Below are 16,173 nucleotides of genomic sequence, written 5' to 3' on the forward strand. Positions count from 1 at the left end.
TTTCAATTTAAAAATTTGTTAATATAAAACTAAAACACCAAATTAATTTTGATTGAAATTTAGTTAATTAGATTAGTTTTTTTTTAAATAAACTTAGAAAAAATATATAGCTTAAGGTGTTGTAAATTACAATGTCTAAGTTAGCTGGTCAAAAAAATGACCACTTTCATATTATTTTTTATTTATAATTATTTATAATTAATAATTTCGGTAATAATTTTTATGGGAAAACAAAGTTAATTTTTCTTTAGATATTTTCACATGGCGTTATCTCTTTTATCATTCCATAACTCTGAGTAGAGAAGTGTCCTCAAAGCGGTTGGCTGACTGGGTTGCGCGCCCACCGCATTGACAGCTTTAATAAATGTGGTAACGTCCGTCCCCATTTATGAGCTTCCCCGTAACATGGGAGACCGGAGACCTTTGTGTAATATAGTTGAAGAGATAAGCCCACCTGACATCTACGTGGCACGCACCTTTCACCATTATTAATTTTCACAACCTTCACGACACAAGCCAAGCCAAGCCAAGCCAGCTATCCCATTACACAACTCATTACCCAAATGAAAGTCTAACACGAAACAACTATGAGTTCTTCGATTTTGTTGAAGGATTATGCTCAGTGGGAACTCAACGCCTTTCTTTGGATATCTCTCATCACAGTCACTTTCCTTTTGTTGAAAAAAGTTATAAAATTGTTCACTCTTTGGTTTCAGGCTAAGTCCATTCCGGGTCCGCCTTGTTCTTCCTTTTATGGCCATTCTGATCTCCATTCTCGTCGGAGTCTCACTGGTGAGTGTGATCTCTGAGTGTGTTTTTGGATGATTATAGGTGTTTTGTGGTTATTATTTTGTTGCAGAGGTTTTGTCAGAATCCCATTCTTGATTTGGGACTGTGTTTAGATTAGATGATATGGGTTTTTTTATTTTTTTAATGAAGAGCCTTATCAATAGCGCTTTTTTTTTTTTTTTTTGGGCAGAGGTTTTGTCACAATCGCATGATAAGTATGGATCGGTTGTCAAGCTTTGGTTGGGTCCAACTAAATTATTGGTGTCTATTAACGAGCCTGTGCTTATCAAAGAGATGCTTTTAAAGGCTAAGGATAAATTGCCTTTGACTGGAAGGGCTTTCAGTTTGGCCTTTGGACAGTCCAGCCTATTCGCTTCCTCTTTTGATAAGGTGGATGATCTATGAATATAAGTGTTTCTTGAGGTAGTTAAGGGGTTGATTTTGTTTGATTGCAGGCTAAGCATTTGATTTAATGAATCAACTTGTTGGAATTATACTTTCTGATTCTGATAATTCAAGGCATGAGTTATCATTAGAATATTTTTCATCAAAACTAATTTCAAGAAAGCTTGTGAAACAGCTCATTTGATCAAAACTAATTCGGCATGTTCGGGATGTTCCAATTTCAAATCTTTAAATTATCAGTTTTTAGATTAATATCATTAATCTAGCATGTAGTGATGGGTACTCAGATTTCTTAACAGGATAACTCTTAAATTCTTAAGTGTTTGTCCATTTTAATATTTGAAGTAGTTTTTTTATCTATGTAGTAATGAGTGATATTTTGTTTGCTTTAACTATTTGTAGGTACAAAAGAGACGAGAATCATTAGCGTTGGAGTTGAATGGAAGGTTGCTTGAGACAGAAAATGTAATTCCTACAAGGGTTGTGGACTCTGTCATGGATAGAATACATGGGATCATGGTCAAAGGAAGTAGTGATTGTGGAGTTATTTCTCAAAAAATGGCTCTTACTATGTTGGGAGCCACAATTTTTGGAGATGCTTTTTTGGCTTGGTCCAAGGCAACTGTATATGAGGAGCTTCTCAAGAAAATTGCTAAGGATACTTGCTTTTGGGCCTCTTATAGTGTTACTCCCTACTGGAAACGTGGATTTTGGAGATACCAGCATATCTGCACAAGATTGAAATGTTTAACTCAAGACATCATTAAGCAATGCCGCAAAAACTGCAAGCTATTTTTCCATTTGGATCAAAGCTCTGATAATGAAACCTCAAAAACTGGAATGGAAACTGCACTAGGTGGACCATCTTGTTCTGATGTTCCTGTACCTGATAACTTATTCTCACAAGGGCTTATTGGGAGACTTAATGTCAGAGAAGAACCATGTGCAAATCTTATGGGTGTGATGTTTCATGGATACTTAACGATGACAGGTTTGATTGCTAATGTCCTGGCAAGGCTTGCTACACATCAGGAGATACAAGATAAGGTAGTCATCAAACTTACCCATTTAAATAGAATGTTGCTTCATATTCATAGTGTCAGAACTAAAAACTAGTCTTATTTAAATTGATAATGGTCTCAATTAAGTGTACCTTCAGGCATATAAATTCTTGAACCTTATATTTTGCGAAACTTGATTTGTTCATTAGAGCCACTGACCATTCCTGTATTTTCTTAGAGTCTAATAACATCCATCTAGATACTGCATTCTTTTCTAATACAGCTTGAACCAGTTTGTTTTTTTATTTACATCTGTTGCGTGGTTCTTGTTGTTTGCCTCTAATTTTCCATATTCAATATCTGGTATGAAGGCGATTGTCCGGTAATATGCATTTAGGTGATCAATAATTAACTGCCTTTCTTTTCCCTTTTATTGTCATTTGAGATTTTATCCCTCTATAAGGTTTCATTTTAGACTCCCTGTGCTTATGTTTTATTATATATTAAAAATTATAAAAATAAGACTGGCTCTTTGCATGCAGTGTATATAAATTTGTAGCTGGTTGTCTCATTCTTGTTTATGTTTGCAGAGGTTTTGGTTACATAACATACTGAATTTCCATGTTGATCTATATCATGATTTGATTGTGATTGCAATGTATAATGTTAATATCAATTACCATTACTTTTTGAAGACATTCCTTTGTATTTGGGCTGTTGGATTGTATTTTATGCTGGTTTAAAATGAAACTTTTGCAGATATATAAGGAGATAATTATGGCACGGAAGGGGTCTGTGAAGCAAGAACAACAAAGTGTTGACAAGATGCTCTTATTATTGGCAACTGTTTATGAATCTTCTCGTCTCCTGCCTGCTGGACCTTTGTTACAGAGATGCTCTCTGAAACATGGTGAGGCATTGCTTACTTGGTCGTTGCTTAATTTGGAACATTTTGCCCAATACCTTTTTCTATTTGGAGTCATTTTCTGCTGTTGGATGCACAGATGTGAATATGGACATTTAATTTGCAAATGATTCTCATCTATTTGTGCCACATGAAACATATGATTTTCAATTTTTTTACCCATAGGATACAAAAATTTGATTCTTATAAAAAAGGCTGCAATTCAGGCTGAAAGTAGATTGACTGGGCTGAAACTCCCTACAGGCTTGTTGATTTTCATCCTTTTTGGCTGGTGAAATATTTGAGTAGAAATCCACATTATTCAATGGGTTTGGTCAAATTTTCTGCACAGTAATTTTCTATTTGTTAACAGCCCTCCCAGTTTTCCAGTATGAAATATAAAGGCATCTGGAATTCTTTTGTTACAGACATCCATAAAGATGCCTACTTAACAACTGTCCCAAGTTACTCCACAATACTTTAGCCCTTTTGTCCCACCAAATGCACACAAAATCTCTAGGAATAGGGAAATATAAAATTCTGTTGCAGTTTGTAATAGCTTGCTGTCTTAAAAAGATGATTTCAAAACTTTGAGGCTCAAGGAAGTGAAGATAAAAATGATTAAATGTTTACTCCACTGTTGCAGATTATCTACCTGATGTTCTGTTAGCTCTTTTTGAAACTGAATTGTAACAAGACCTTTGCTCTTTCCCTTTCTATTCCTTCACTATGTTCAGAAAATTATTTTTGAAAAGTCCTCCAATTTTTGTTTTTGTTCAGTGGTGCGTGCAGTTTTGTGTGTTTTTCAGAGATGCTTTTTAGTAAGGAAGAAAAAGTGTCCATGTTGCAAGGGTGTTTAATGTTGTGTTGGTCAAAATCTCTGGAGGTTGCACGTTTTGAGCATGGGAAAAAGAGGTGACTTCTAGTCTTTAGTTCTAATGTAGGATAGAAACATTAGAAATGTTATTTCACTAACTTATTCTTTTTATTGGAGCCTTTTTGGAGCTGTTTTGCTTCAAGATATCTATTATCATTGTATGATTTGTTTTTTTCTAGTTAGTTTGCTATAAATGGGTTTGTTAGCTCTCATCTTTAGGAATGTGTTTTAAGTTATATTTTCACTTAATTTGTAAACACTATATTCTCGTTGATTCAAGAACTTTTTCTCGTGGATTTACGTTTTTGTCTTGTGGAATTGATTCATCCGCTAGAACTTGGGTCTCCTTATTTTCCAGCATCAAGTGTTAAAAGAGTTTATCTTTCTATCTGATCATGAGTGAACTTTATAGATTAGCTACCTGCCACGTAAACTTAGCATGATATATTTAGATTTTATCTGTTCAGTGGATACCTGGTACAGTTTTAATCAATCTCTGGATTCTTACAGCTAATATCCATTAATATTCTCTTTTTGTCTTTGTTTGCTAAAATCTCTTGGATTTGTCTGAATCACCTGCTTCAAACTTTTGTCTTACTCTACAAATGTGACCATTGCTTTACTTCATCGTTGCTTATGCTAACATCCTAATGACTTTAATTGTGTAACTGACTGTTTCTTCCTCTCCCCCACACCCCCCCTCCCCCTTCTCTTTACTCCAAGATTTGACTCTTAAAAATGGTGTAATCATTCCTGGTGGAGCCGTGCTGGTTGTACCTGTACAGTTGGTACAGACAGACAAGTGTAGTTGGGGAAGTGATTCTGGCCAATTTAATCCATACCTTTTTTGTCAGAGATCAGAAAGCAATCTAATGAAGTGTGCAATAAATCGTTGACAGGTTTTACTCTTTCCCATTTCTAACCTAAAGGTTTCTTTCTACATAATATGTCAATCATGTGGTCTTAACTATGTTAGATGGCTGTAGTTTAGTGCTGGTCAGGGCATACCCTGTTATATGGTAGCGTGATGTAATCACACTTGTATTATGTAAATATGCTTTGTTCTGGAACTGTGAATGTTATATCGTTGTAAGATAGTGTTGTCACATGTACGAACAGCTGTTTCTGCTTGTAGAGATCATTCTAGGTCTGTGTTTCAGTTACTCCTACTGTCCAATCTGTATGATGGTAAGTTGAAGATTTGTCATATTTTATGATTGTTCACAGGTGCCCTAGAGGAGGATGTGGATCCAAGAGACACCTCATTTGTTTTGAAGGATCCAAATGACAATGCAGCATTTCTTCCCTTTGGCTCTGGCAGTCGTGCTTGTGTTGGCCAGAAATTTGTTATTCATGGAGTTGCTACTTTATTTGCATCATTGCTTGAATGCTATGAGGTTTGTGCTAGTATTTTTTTAGTCTTTTGTCACTTATATAAATATTTTGCAACTTTTTCTCCTTCATTAAACTTTGCTCTCAGTGCTTAGCCTTACAGGTTGTCATACAAAAGTTAGGGTTTGATAATATGCTCCTATAATATTTATTGCTTGGCACCTCACTTCTCATAGAAGGGATGAAATTGAGAGAGTTCCTTGTGTTTGTCTTCCTTTTAGGATAATTTTTTTCTTATTAGTTGTTCGGTGAATAGTATTGTGGGTTTTCTTCGGGGGTCAGTTTCTCTTTACTCAGTATTTTTTGGGACACCAATCTTGGTATGGAATGCTGTCATCACTTCCTTTGTAAACCTGTAAAATTAATCGTTCTCAATAGATTTATGCCACTTTGAGGGCACCACTGGTATGGTCTTTTTATCAACTATTAATTCAACTGGCACTGTCTTTATTAGAAAAATTTTGGTGATTTTGTGGCCCAAATATTTAGCCAGTTAAAAAAACATCTAATTAAGTTCCAAACTTCAGATTTAAGTTATGATTTCAGTTTCGAAAATCTTCAATATTATACACTCTTTTTGTTGTAATCTTTTATTTAGAAATCTAACTGTTCTTTGTTTAAATCAATGTGTAACAGATAAGGCTGCAGCCAGGGTCGGAGAATAACCCGAAACCAACATTGAACAATTGTGTCTACCAACTTTTTACCAGTCCAGAGGTACTTTTTGTGCGAAGAAGTACCTAAAACTGACAAAGCACACACGCTTTAGGGTTTGTCACTCTGTCATTATTAAATCATTTGTTAATGAAATCCCAGGTTTTTGATGAAGTCATTTTTCCTGATGGGGAAGGTTTTGTGTTTTAGGTTCATTAGCTGTTATGGGGGGATCATGTTGCATGAGTGCACTTTTGTGACTCATTTTTTCATTCCCTCCCTGCTTTTTAAACTTGTTTTTTAAGCACTTTGAGCCTATTTATATATATATATATATATAGATATGGTTTTCTTTCCCATCTTTGAACGTAAGAAAGACTTTCTTCCAACTTTTTTCTCTCCAGCACTGGAAGTTGGGTCTCATATTGTCACTGAATCATATGTATAACACTACTTGTGCTAGTTGCTTTGTGAAATAAAATTTGCATAAACTTTGGGTAAGGGTTAGTTTGGTATTGCAGTTAATTGTAATGGGAAGTGGAGATTTTAGCAATTTATGTTGTGAAATTGATATAGTTTTGGATTTGGTGGTGATTGTGTGTAAAAACAGATATTATTTTTTGAATTGTGGAAGAAAAAAGATTGATAAGTATTATTGAAGAGAATCTATATATATGTCATTAACAGTAGGAGTTAGTAAAAATAGTAAAACATTAAAATTTAATAAAAAAAGTCTAAGTTTGAACCGTTGTATCTTGATTTACCTGATATAATAATTATGAGTTTAGTTAAAATATATGTAATTTGTCGTTATAGTTATATTTGACTATCGACGTTGAACATGTTTTCGAAGATTTGATTTTAATTAAAAATGGGGAAATTTGAGGTTTCTCCTCCTAAAACAATAATTTTATTTTTTATCCTAAACCGTGTATGCCAAACTTGGAAAATGAGGGTGGAGTGATAGGTAGACGTAGGGAGTAGGTTTTTTTTTTTTATTATTGGTAATTTTTCTTGTGAGCACTATAATGTTTAATTAGGAGGTGTGCAAATTATAAAAGTGGACGAGAGTAAATCATAGTGCTCAAATCATATATTGTATTATGTATTAAAAGTTTAATTTTTTTATTGTGTATTAAGTATCGTATCATATTGTATAATACAATTTTTAAATGAAAATTTAATTGATATATTATTATTTTCAAAAATATTTTAAACATCTTTAAAAATTAAAATTTTTTTATATACATTTTTATTATATTATTATTTCATTTAAAAAGTATATTGATTTGTATTAATAATATATATTGTATTATCAGATGTATATTATATAATATATTTATTGTATTATATTAATTTAATATATCATATAATATATATTATATATTATAAGATATTGATAATTATAAATTAAATATCTAATACGACTATGCAAAATAACAAAAGTAATGTTATGTTATAAATTTTTTTATATATAAAAAATATATTATTATTTATAATTTAAAATTATTTAATTATATTTTCATATATTATTTATATATCTATCTATATGCAAGATTTTCTTGAAATATCGACAAAACCTTGCAATTGAAAAATAATATTAGAATCTTATCCTTTTAAGTCTCTAAATTAAATTAATCCCCCGCATTCCCACTTAGCTTACTCACTAAGCAAACCCGTGACCGTAGATTGCCAAGTACACGAAACGTGTCAAGATCTAAAGATCCGTGTCAAAAAATACAGACCACAACGAAATCTATATAAATTTCCTCAGAACGGCATAAAAGAAGAAAACCAATTTCTTACCCATCCTCTTCATTTTTTCTTCCTTCTAAGAATTTGAATAATGGCCATGCTTGGCGGTCTGCAGGAATCACGTGGCGCCGAGAACAGCGTCGAAATTGACGAACTCGGTCGTTTCGCCGTCCAAGAACACAACAAGAAACAGGTTTCTCGTTTTTTCTTTTCAATTTTTGGTTTACTTATTTTTGCTTTGTATATGGAAAGTAGAAAGAAAAATAAAATCACTGGAAATTGTCACATTGAACTATTGAAGGTTTCGAAATAACCAACTGAAGTTTTGGAAATTTCTCCGCACGGACGGAGTCATAAGATTTGTTCTTGGCCAACATGTAATCTTTGTTGGGCTCCATAACAATCGGCGGTGACATTCATAGGTCCAAAGTGTTGAAGTCCAAAACTTGGGGTGTTTTAAAGGTCAAAAAGTGAATTGATCGGGATAAAAATTTTCCGGGGGGGAACAAAATTTATTCTTTAATCTGTAGAATGGCCACAAACACTGTAGGAAGTTTACATATATTGGGAATTGGGTCCAAAGTGTTAAGTTCAAAACTTGGGGGAAGTGAGAAAAACTGAATTTATAGGGATTTGAGAAAGTTTCTATGTAAAGTTTAGGAAATTTTATGACACCCCAAGGCTCTACGTATCTCGGCCATTGTGACTATGTCAATATTTTCCGCATTAAGTGATTAACTCATAAATTTTGATGCAGTTGCCTAATTGTTGATTGTCAGTGGTGAAAATATGGCTACTATATTTAATTACTGGGCAATGCTTAAAGTTTTGGCTGATTTCGTTTTGATTGTGGATGAAGAATGCGGTGCTTGAGTTCGCGAGAGTGGTGAAGGCGCAAGAGCAGGTGGTGGCTGGTACTTTGCATCATCTTACCATCGAGGCTATTGAAGCAGGGAAGAAGAAACTTTATGAAGCAAAGGTTTGGGTGAAGCCATGGATGAATTTCAAAGATTTACAGGAATTTAAGCACGTTGGCGATTCCCCTCCCGCATTTACCTCTTCTGATCTCGGTTGTAAGAAAGGTGATTCACTTCTACTTCGAATATATGCTGCCATTTTTGTTCGGAAACTTTAGTTCTAATAAACAAAAATTGGAATTTTTTAAAAAGCATTAGCTTTTGTTTGAAGTGAGGCATCATGCATATATCCTCAATGCAGTATTGTGGGTTGAGTTTGTTCAGAGCAAAGAATGAATGCATCTTTTTTAGTTAATTGCTAAAGGTCAAATGCATTTTGCTCTTGCTGATTTGTGCTTTGTAAATTAGATTGCCATGGACCTGGATGGCGAGAAGTACCAGCTCATGATCCTGCTGTTCAGGATGCAGCTAATCATGCTGTTCAATCCATTCAGCAAAGGTCCAATTCCCTCTTCCCCTATGTGCTTCAGGAGATCGTTCATGCAAAAGCTGAGGTAAATACTTCATTCTTTAAGTTTTCTGTTGAATCTTTCTCATATCATCGCTGGATTTTGGAGTTTTAAGAAGCTTACTAGTATTGTTGTTCATATTCTTACACAGGTAATAGAAGATCTTGCTAAGTTTAACATGCTTTTGAAAGTGAAGAGGGGAGACAAGGAGGAGAAGTTCAAGGTGGAGGTACACAAGAAGACTGGGGGAACCTTCCATCTCAATCAGATGGAACAGGATCACTCTTGAAGCTTTGCGTTAGCCGGTACATGACACAACACCGGTTGTCTCGTTTGGGATTTCTGTTTGAGTTGATGTGCAACTTACATAAAATCTGTACTATGTTTCAACTTCAAATTAAATATTTGGCAAAATGGCACAGCTATTGCTAGTCACCTTCAAATTATAGCCTGGTTTGAAAAAAAAAAAAAAATCCATAAAAAATTTGGAACTTGAGCCAACACTCCGGTTCTAGCAATAACCAGCATTTTGTTCTTCCCGTAAAACATTTTTAAGAAGGATAAGACAACACACTCAGAAGAAATTTGAAGGCCCTTTACTGATTATGCCTTCTGCAGCAAAAGCAAATCAAAGGCTACACTACTACACCATATAATAAGTTAAACAAAAAAGTTAAACAAAGCACTAAATGATTTACTAACACTACTACTACTAATACTACTACTATGGCTGCCATATTCTGCCTACATTACAGAGTTGAAATGCACAAAGTAAGCGTGCTCCAATTGTCATGCAAATTTAGTTCCTGTAAAAGAACCAGTTAGGAAAAGATACCGCAGAAAATGCACATCATGGTGAAGAACAGAATAGAAACAAAGAGTATCGCATTCAAGCCCTTCCCAGAGAGAACCCAATTAGCATATTTTCATTCTCCACCAAGTAGGCCATAATTATGCTTGTGTCTATCTTCAGTTTTTCTTGTGTTTGTTCACTGCCCATTAGTCTGATCTTGATGACTATCCTAATCGAGACTCCTCGCTTCATATTTTGTTACCCTTCTTCATCGTAATCTTCATCGTCGTCATCCAACCTTCTGCCAAGGTTTGCTAGCTGAAGAGGGTCAATGGCCATTCTGTCCATCTCTGAGAGAGACCAACCTGGAATATCTTCATGTTTAATCTCCTCAGAAGGGCCTGCTGAGGAGGTATTAGCTAGTGCAAGTGTTGGTGCTGGTGCTGGTGTTGGCATTGGTGCTGGTGCTGGTGCTGGTGCCGGTGCCGGTGCCGGTGCCGAGTCAGATACAGGTACCGGAACTGGGGCTGGGGCTGAAGCAGGAGCTGGGGTAGGAGCTGGAGCTGGTTGTGGTGATACTGCAGCCTTCATGTCCATATTGTCATCTAAGTCAGCATTCAGATCAAAATTTCGAGCAGTTGCATTAGCACCATCATTGCCTATAACATTTTCCTTTGTTGACTCCTTTGATTCAGAAGCAGTATCCACCACCATTCCAGAAACCGAATTATCTTTGATGCCATGATGAACAGCTGTAGAAGGTTCTGAATCCATCTCACGATGAGAGGACTCTCTTTCCAAATGTCGAGCACCTCGTCCACGGCCTCTTCCTCGTCCCCGACCCCTCCCTCTACCACTGCCACTGACATGACCCATCTCATGCTGCATATAGTATAAAGCACCTTAGTCCCATTCCTTAATGCCTAGAGAACCTAAAAACACTGGTAGATCATAATTTTAAAGTTTATCTTTCCTTGATAAAAACACAAGTACATGATACTCTTTCAAGTTTATCTTTACATTCTTGAAATCAGACATCATCACACAAAAGTTCAAGCATTATTTATTTTGTGAATAAAATAAATTTAGGCTATTTTATTCTTAAAAGATGCAACCGAGGAAAAGTTGAACTTCTCTGTTCATTTAATGATGCTACATGATCTAGGGCAAATGGTAAAGAGGTGAAACAAATAAAAGCAGATAATCTAAGTAGATAAATATCCCCGTCTAAATTTGTTCTTGCATGAGTTGAAATGAAGTTACATAAACGTAATAATTTTATTCTAATTGTTTGAGAAAATATTTAATTTATCTCACCATCTTGCTCCTCTTTGACTCTTCGTCACTGTCATTGCATTCATCACCAGCAGCTTTCCTGGAGGAACATATCGATAAGTAATTCTCCAGATATCAACAAAGGGAAAAAGGATTTTTTTTTTTTTTAAAACATGTTCTTCTAACCTTCGCTTAGCAATAGTTCGATCCTCACCAGCGGCTTCAGAATGACCATGACCATAGTCAGGAACTTTACTAACAATATCCCTCAGAAAATCAAACACATTATAGCTCTGTACACAATGTTTTCTGCAAATTAGGACAGTTATGTTAGATCAAATGGCAAGAGAAAACTATCATGAAGACAACGTAGACCCAGACAAACACTCTCGAAGAACAGTATGAAAAGAATCATTCAGAACAATTGCACAATGCTTTGAAATTAAAAGAACAAAACAAGTTTACAATTAGAAATAATGATTTAATTGCTTGTACCAGAACAAACAGAAAACATTGATCAGCTGAATCATTACTAAATTTTATATTACTCCCAAACAGTGAGAAGGTGTGCTTCACTAAGTAACCACCTTAGTTTTTGCTCCCCTCCTTTACAAGGAAAAGGCCCAAATAACCTTTAAGAAAACCCTTGAAAAGGTTATACAGAAATGAAATATTTGTTGTCCTTCTGTCATTACCAGTTCACATCTACAAAGTTACCTCAGCTGCTGTTAACACCAACCCTCAATATGCAAACAGCCTCTAACCCAACTCGTCATAATCACTTTCTTTTTATGTACACACCTTAGCTCCAAAATAATCTTAATATTTTATAAACTTTTAAGCTTCCTGCCTAAAACAATTTCCTCTATTTTCTTTCCCTCTCACATATTCATTGAAACAATCCTTATCCTGAAGAATGAAACGTATTTAACTTTTGAAACCAAAATATCTTCTACAAAAGAAGTGATAAAATGTGTGAATGGAAACCATAGGTGAATTAATTGAGCTTGTTGAAAGGCGGAGGCATGCTATAGGCTATATTGGAGGAGTGGCAGAGAGGGTTCAAGGCTGGTATGCTGATGACTGTAATTCATTTATGGGCTTTGGGTCTTTAATGGTTTTTAGTATGAGATTTAAGAACATGGATTTAACTTCTTCAATAACTCGAATGATTAGAAATTCAGCATTTCTCCACTCTCAATAATTCTATTTAACTACTAGTTACTCCATCTCAATGAAGGATTTATTGAACAATTCAGATTTTAGTTCCTCTTTTGTTGTTTCCCAACAGATAATGCCACCACAAATTGCTCAAGATCAGCATGTCAATTCATGCCTCAGCCAGATGATGCCAAATGTATGTTCTTAACTTTTCAATCACAAAATCTGTTGCTTCGAGTGAGCCTTTCTCCAATAAAGATTAACTAATTAAAATTCTTAAATATCATTACATTTAATTATTGAACTCCAAATATGAAGTTTAAGACAATCACCTAATAATAATATCTAAAGTCTCTTAACAATTCTAAGTTGTTTTAACTGTTGTCATTTACAATCTTCACAAGGACAGAAGTGTTACTAAGACAAATACAATTCAGGTAGAGATAAACTGAAAGCCAACTGCAACTTATCTAACAACTGATCCTAACACAACTCTTAACAGTTACAATTTATGGTAACTGTCATCATCTATGACTTTCAATTTATCTTTACCTGAATTGTATCGATCTTTGTTAGGTGCACAATTTTTAATTTGTAGTATAGGGTTCAATAATAACATGGAAGAATTTCAAAAAGTTAGTTTTCAGTGGAGAGTAGTTATGACAAAGTAACCAACTTCATTCTTAATCCTATAAGAGCTTAATATTTGGTATCAGAACTCTGACACATACCACTGTATTTAACAACTTAAGCCATCCCCTGCACACTATGCTGGACAAAAAATTTTATGAATAAAATGAATTGCTTGCTCAATAAACTCATTGTCAATATTTATTAATTGATAGTTCACTTATCAAAAGAGTAAAAGGACACGGTTGTTCAAATCAATGCAAGTATTGACCATGACATAGTCCTATCCAATCCTGAATTTAAATTTCATGTTTGTCATCACCATCACAAGCCCTAAATGTTGCCAAACCTATATCAAAGCCATCACCTAGCCTACCAAAGCCTTTTGTGATCTCATCGTTTCATCAAGAAACCTGATTTAACCAAATGATATCATTGACAATTCTTGGTTCATCTTTGGGAACAAAGGATTGTTTTAAGGGAAAAGGAACATAACATGCTCAAGAAGATCATTAATGAAGAAAGCTACAATTATGAACTGTTAAAGGTTTGTTAGGAGTTAGAGTCTTGGGGAAGGAATTCTAATTCTATAAGTTAATTTTAATTTTCAATTATGAATTTTAATTCGCTGTTAGGTGATTATCTTGAAACTGTACTTGAGATTTCAGTGATTATATAGAAAATATAGTTTTAGAATTACAAGAGATTAGTTCATAGGAGAAAGGTTTCCCCAAAGCAAGCAACATTGTTCTTAACTTTTTAAGGTATCACTGTCCAAGATCCAGCAGTGGCTCCATTTCTGTTTAGAGAATTCTAGGTAGTGAAATTTTGATCGACCAGATAAATAAATAGCAGAACTATACAGATGCACTCAGTTTTCTAGATAGTCTTGACTTGGCTCATTACTACAGACAGTTTTCCTTTCAACTGAGAACAACACATAATTAAAGAATTAGGCTACCAAGTGTTACTCTAGTTAACTTTTGTGTATATACAAGCTTTAGTATCATAAGCAATCAAAACCCTGAATAATAACAGCTAGCAAGTCAGAAAATATAAGCAAATGAGAAACCGATCCAACTTTATAAATCATTTACATTTTTAGCATGAATAAGAAAACAATTAACCAAAAGAGGGATAATTCTTCACTTACAAATGCAGTGCACTCATTGTCTTTGCCCCTCTTTGTAGTGTTATCTCATAAGTGCGATCACATAGGTCTTGCAAAAATAATTCCAATGCTTTTGCTACAAAATCACCCCAAATGATCATATGCAAAAGAAAACAACATAAAAGATCTATGGAGATAAAATCTGAAATGTTATATGTACTCACAAACTAGCACAGGCACTGCCAATGCTATCTTCCCCACATCTTCATCAGCTTGCATTATCTTTTTAATCCGAGCCTAGAAGAAAAATATGTTTCTTATTAGATAATAACTAACTGTTGAAAAAGTTTTCATTTCAAAAGAATAATATACAAAGGTAAACAAACATTTTCAAATTTTCATATCTATCTATTTAACAATAAAATTAGTGTGATTAAATACTGTTTCTAACCTTTCGGTGCATTACAATGCACATGACCCAACTGTAAGTAAATATCATGCAAATAGATCAATAGCACAACTTGTGGTACTGTCTTACCTAAACAGCACAACCATGAAACATGTTTGGATATTATGCGTCATGCCATTAGTGCAAGAATAATATTCATAGTCATAAGGTCAGCAACAACCGTATGTGTGTGTAATACATGGGTGCATGAACTTATGTGCTTTATGTGCATTTGCACGTGAAAGAGAGGGAGATCGCACCACCCATTTAATGGTACATTTACATAGACACACCCTAAATATGTTTAAAATATTCAATGACAATAAATGACTATAGAATCAATGAACTAAACAATAAAAACTTTAAAGAAAATCTGGCTTTTAACTCATGACAAGGTCCCTAATCTTCTCAAAAGTTCAATCATTCCTTTCCATACAAAGAAAATTAAAATGGCTAAAGAATGATATAGTCAACTAGAGATGGCAAAGACATCCAAGGAACCATATAGTCTCCAGAAAGAAAAATGGCCAACTTTTCTAAGAACAAAACATTCATATGTTTCTCAGTTATGAAATGAAAATAAACCATCCAAAGATATCCCCGAAACTTAAAATAGCCAACCACCAACTAATTCAAGTACTGAATCACTTTACTGAAAGAAACGAACACCAAAAACTTCAAAAAAAGGCATCATTATATATCCCCACACCATTAACCCTCGAAGGATTATTGAGGCAAGCATAACACAGATCATAATTCTCCATAAAAGAAAGCCAATACGTGAAACCATCAACAATTGACTTGCAGTATAAACAACAATTATATCACGCAAACGTCTCAAACAATCAAACAACAGACAACCCACATCATAAATCAACATATATCCCTCAGAAATTAAACACCCATCAACAATCGAAACAAAACAGGCAGTCCCAAAATTAGGTCAAAACATGATTGCAGATCACAAGTCTGAAAATTCAAATCTGAAGCAGTCAAAAGTAATTTAATTTCAAGAGCATAACACGACCCAGTTGATAATATTCACACATATATTCGAGAAATGAAATACCCATCAACTGAATTTCCGTAAAATTCAAGATTCCAGATTATCAAACAATTAACATCAAAATACACTAATTAAAAGGAAATTTTCGAATTAAAGGAAGCGAAAAACAGTAAACTCACAGCTGGGAAACGGGTATCAAGCTTTTTCCTCATAGTGTGTGTTAAATTTGGAACATTAAAAAGTGAAGTTAAAATTAAACAATAAATCAGTGAAAATACAAGAAACAGAATCGATTTTGATCAAAAACAAATATATTTATAAAATAATTATCACAGAAAATCTAGTATACAATCAGATCTGGGGTTTTTTTTTCTTTAATTTTCAGAAAAAAAAAAAAAAACAGTCTTGTTTGAACGGAATATCCGTCCGTACACCTTGACGAACCAAAAAAGAAAGAAAATAAAAATATTAATAATTAAAAGTTTGCACGAGGATAAAGTTACAGGGAAAGTGAGCAAAGATATATTCCTGAATTGACACGTGTGA

General features: G+C 34.2%; 3 protein-coding genes across 6 annotated transcripts; 2 read left to right on the forward strand and 1 right to left on the reverse strand.

The window, feature by feature from the left end:
* Positions 1 to 315: 315 nt before the first annotated feature.
* On the forward strand, positions 316 to 6,682 carry LOC123193567 (probable cytochrome P450 313a4). Of its 4 annotated transcripts, none has more exons than XR_006497102.1 (7): positions 317 to 792; positions 980 to 1,179; positions 1,597 to 2,241; positions 2,955 to 3,105; positions 4,700 to 4,875; positions 5,204 to 5,373; positions 6,005 to 6,682. XR_006497102.1 is itself a non-coding variant. In XM_044606603.1 (7 exons), exons 1-7 carry the CDS (start codon positions 588 to 590, stop codon positions 6,110 to 6,112), a joined length of 1,647 nt encoding a protein of 548 aa, XP_044462538.1. In that variant the 5' UTR covers positions 320 to 587; the 3' UTR covers positions 6,113 to 6,682. The 4 variants fall into 4 exon arrangements, 3 of the variants coding, with proteins under 3 accessions (XP_044462537.1, XP_044462538.1, XP_044462536.1); XM_044606603.1 differs by having other exon boundaries at positions 320 to 792; positions 4,700 to 4,867; XM_044606602.1 differs by lacking the exon at positions 5,204 to 5,373 and having other exon boundaries at positions 316 to 792; positions 6,005 to 6,196.
* A 1,120-nt stretch (positions 6,683 to 7,802) lies between these two features.
* On the forward strand, positions 7,803 to 9,649 carry LOC123193009 (cysteine proteinase inhibitor 12-like). The gene is made up of 4 exons (XM_044605755.1): positions 7,803 to 7,970; positions 8,637 to 8,859; positions 9,103 to 9,248; positions 9,355 to 9,649. Exons 1-4 carry the CDS (start codon positions 7,869 to 7,871, stop codon positions 9,490 to 9,492), a joined length of 609 nt encoding a protein of 202 aa, XP_044461690.1. The 5' UTR covers positions 7,803 to 7,868; the 3' UTR covers positions 9,493 to 9,649.
* Positions 9,650 to 9,777: 128 nt separating this feature from the next.
* LOC123193008 (dr1-associated corepressor-like) lies at positions 9,778 to 16,076 on the reverse strand. Its single transcript, XM_044605754.1, has 6 exons — positions 15,807 to 16,076; positions 14,398 to 14,470; positions 14,216 to 14,309; positions 11,458 to 11,580; positions 11,314 to 11,371; positions 9,778 to 10,878 (listed from the first exon to the last, which is right to left on the reverse strand). The coding sequence occupies exons 1-6, from the start codon at positions 15,837 to 15,839 to the stop codon at positions 10,255 to 10,257; spliced, it is 1,005 nt and encodes a 334-aa protein (XP_044461689.1). The 5' UTR covers positions 15,840 to 16,076; the 3' UTR covers positions 9,778 to 10,254.
* Between the last annotated feature and the right edge of the window lie 97 nt (positions 16,077 to 16,173).

This window comes from Mangifera indica, chromosome 12 (assembly GCF_011075055.1).
Source record: "Mangifera indica cultivar Alphonso chromosome 12, CATAS_Mindica_2.1, whole genome shotgun sequence".
Lineage (NCBI taxonomy): Eukaryota > Viridiplantae > Streptophyta > Magnoliopsida > Sapindales > Anacardiaceae > Mangifera > Mangifera indica.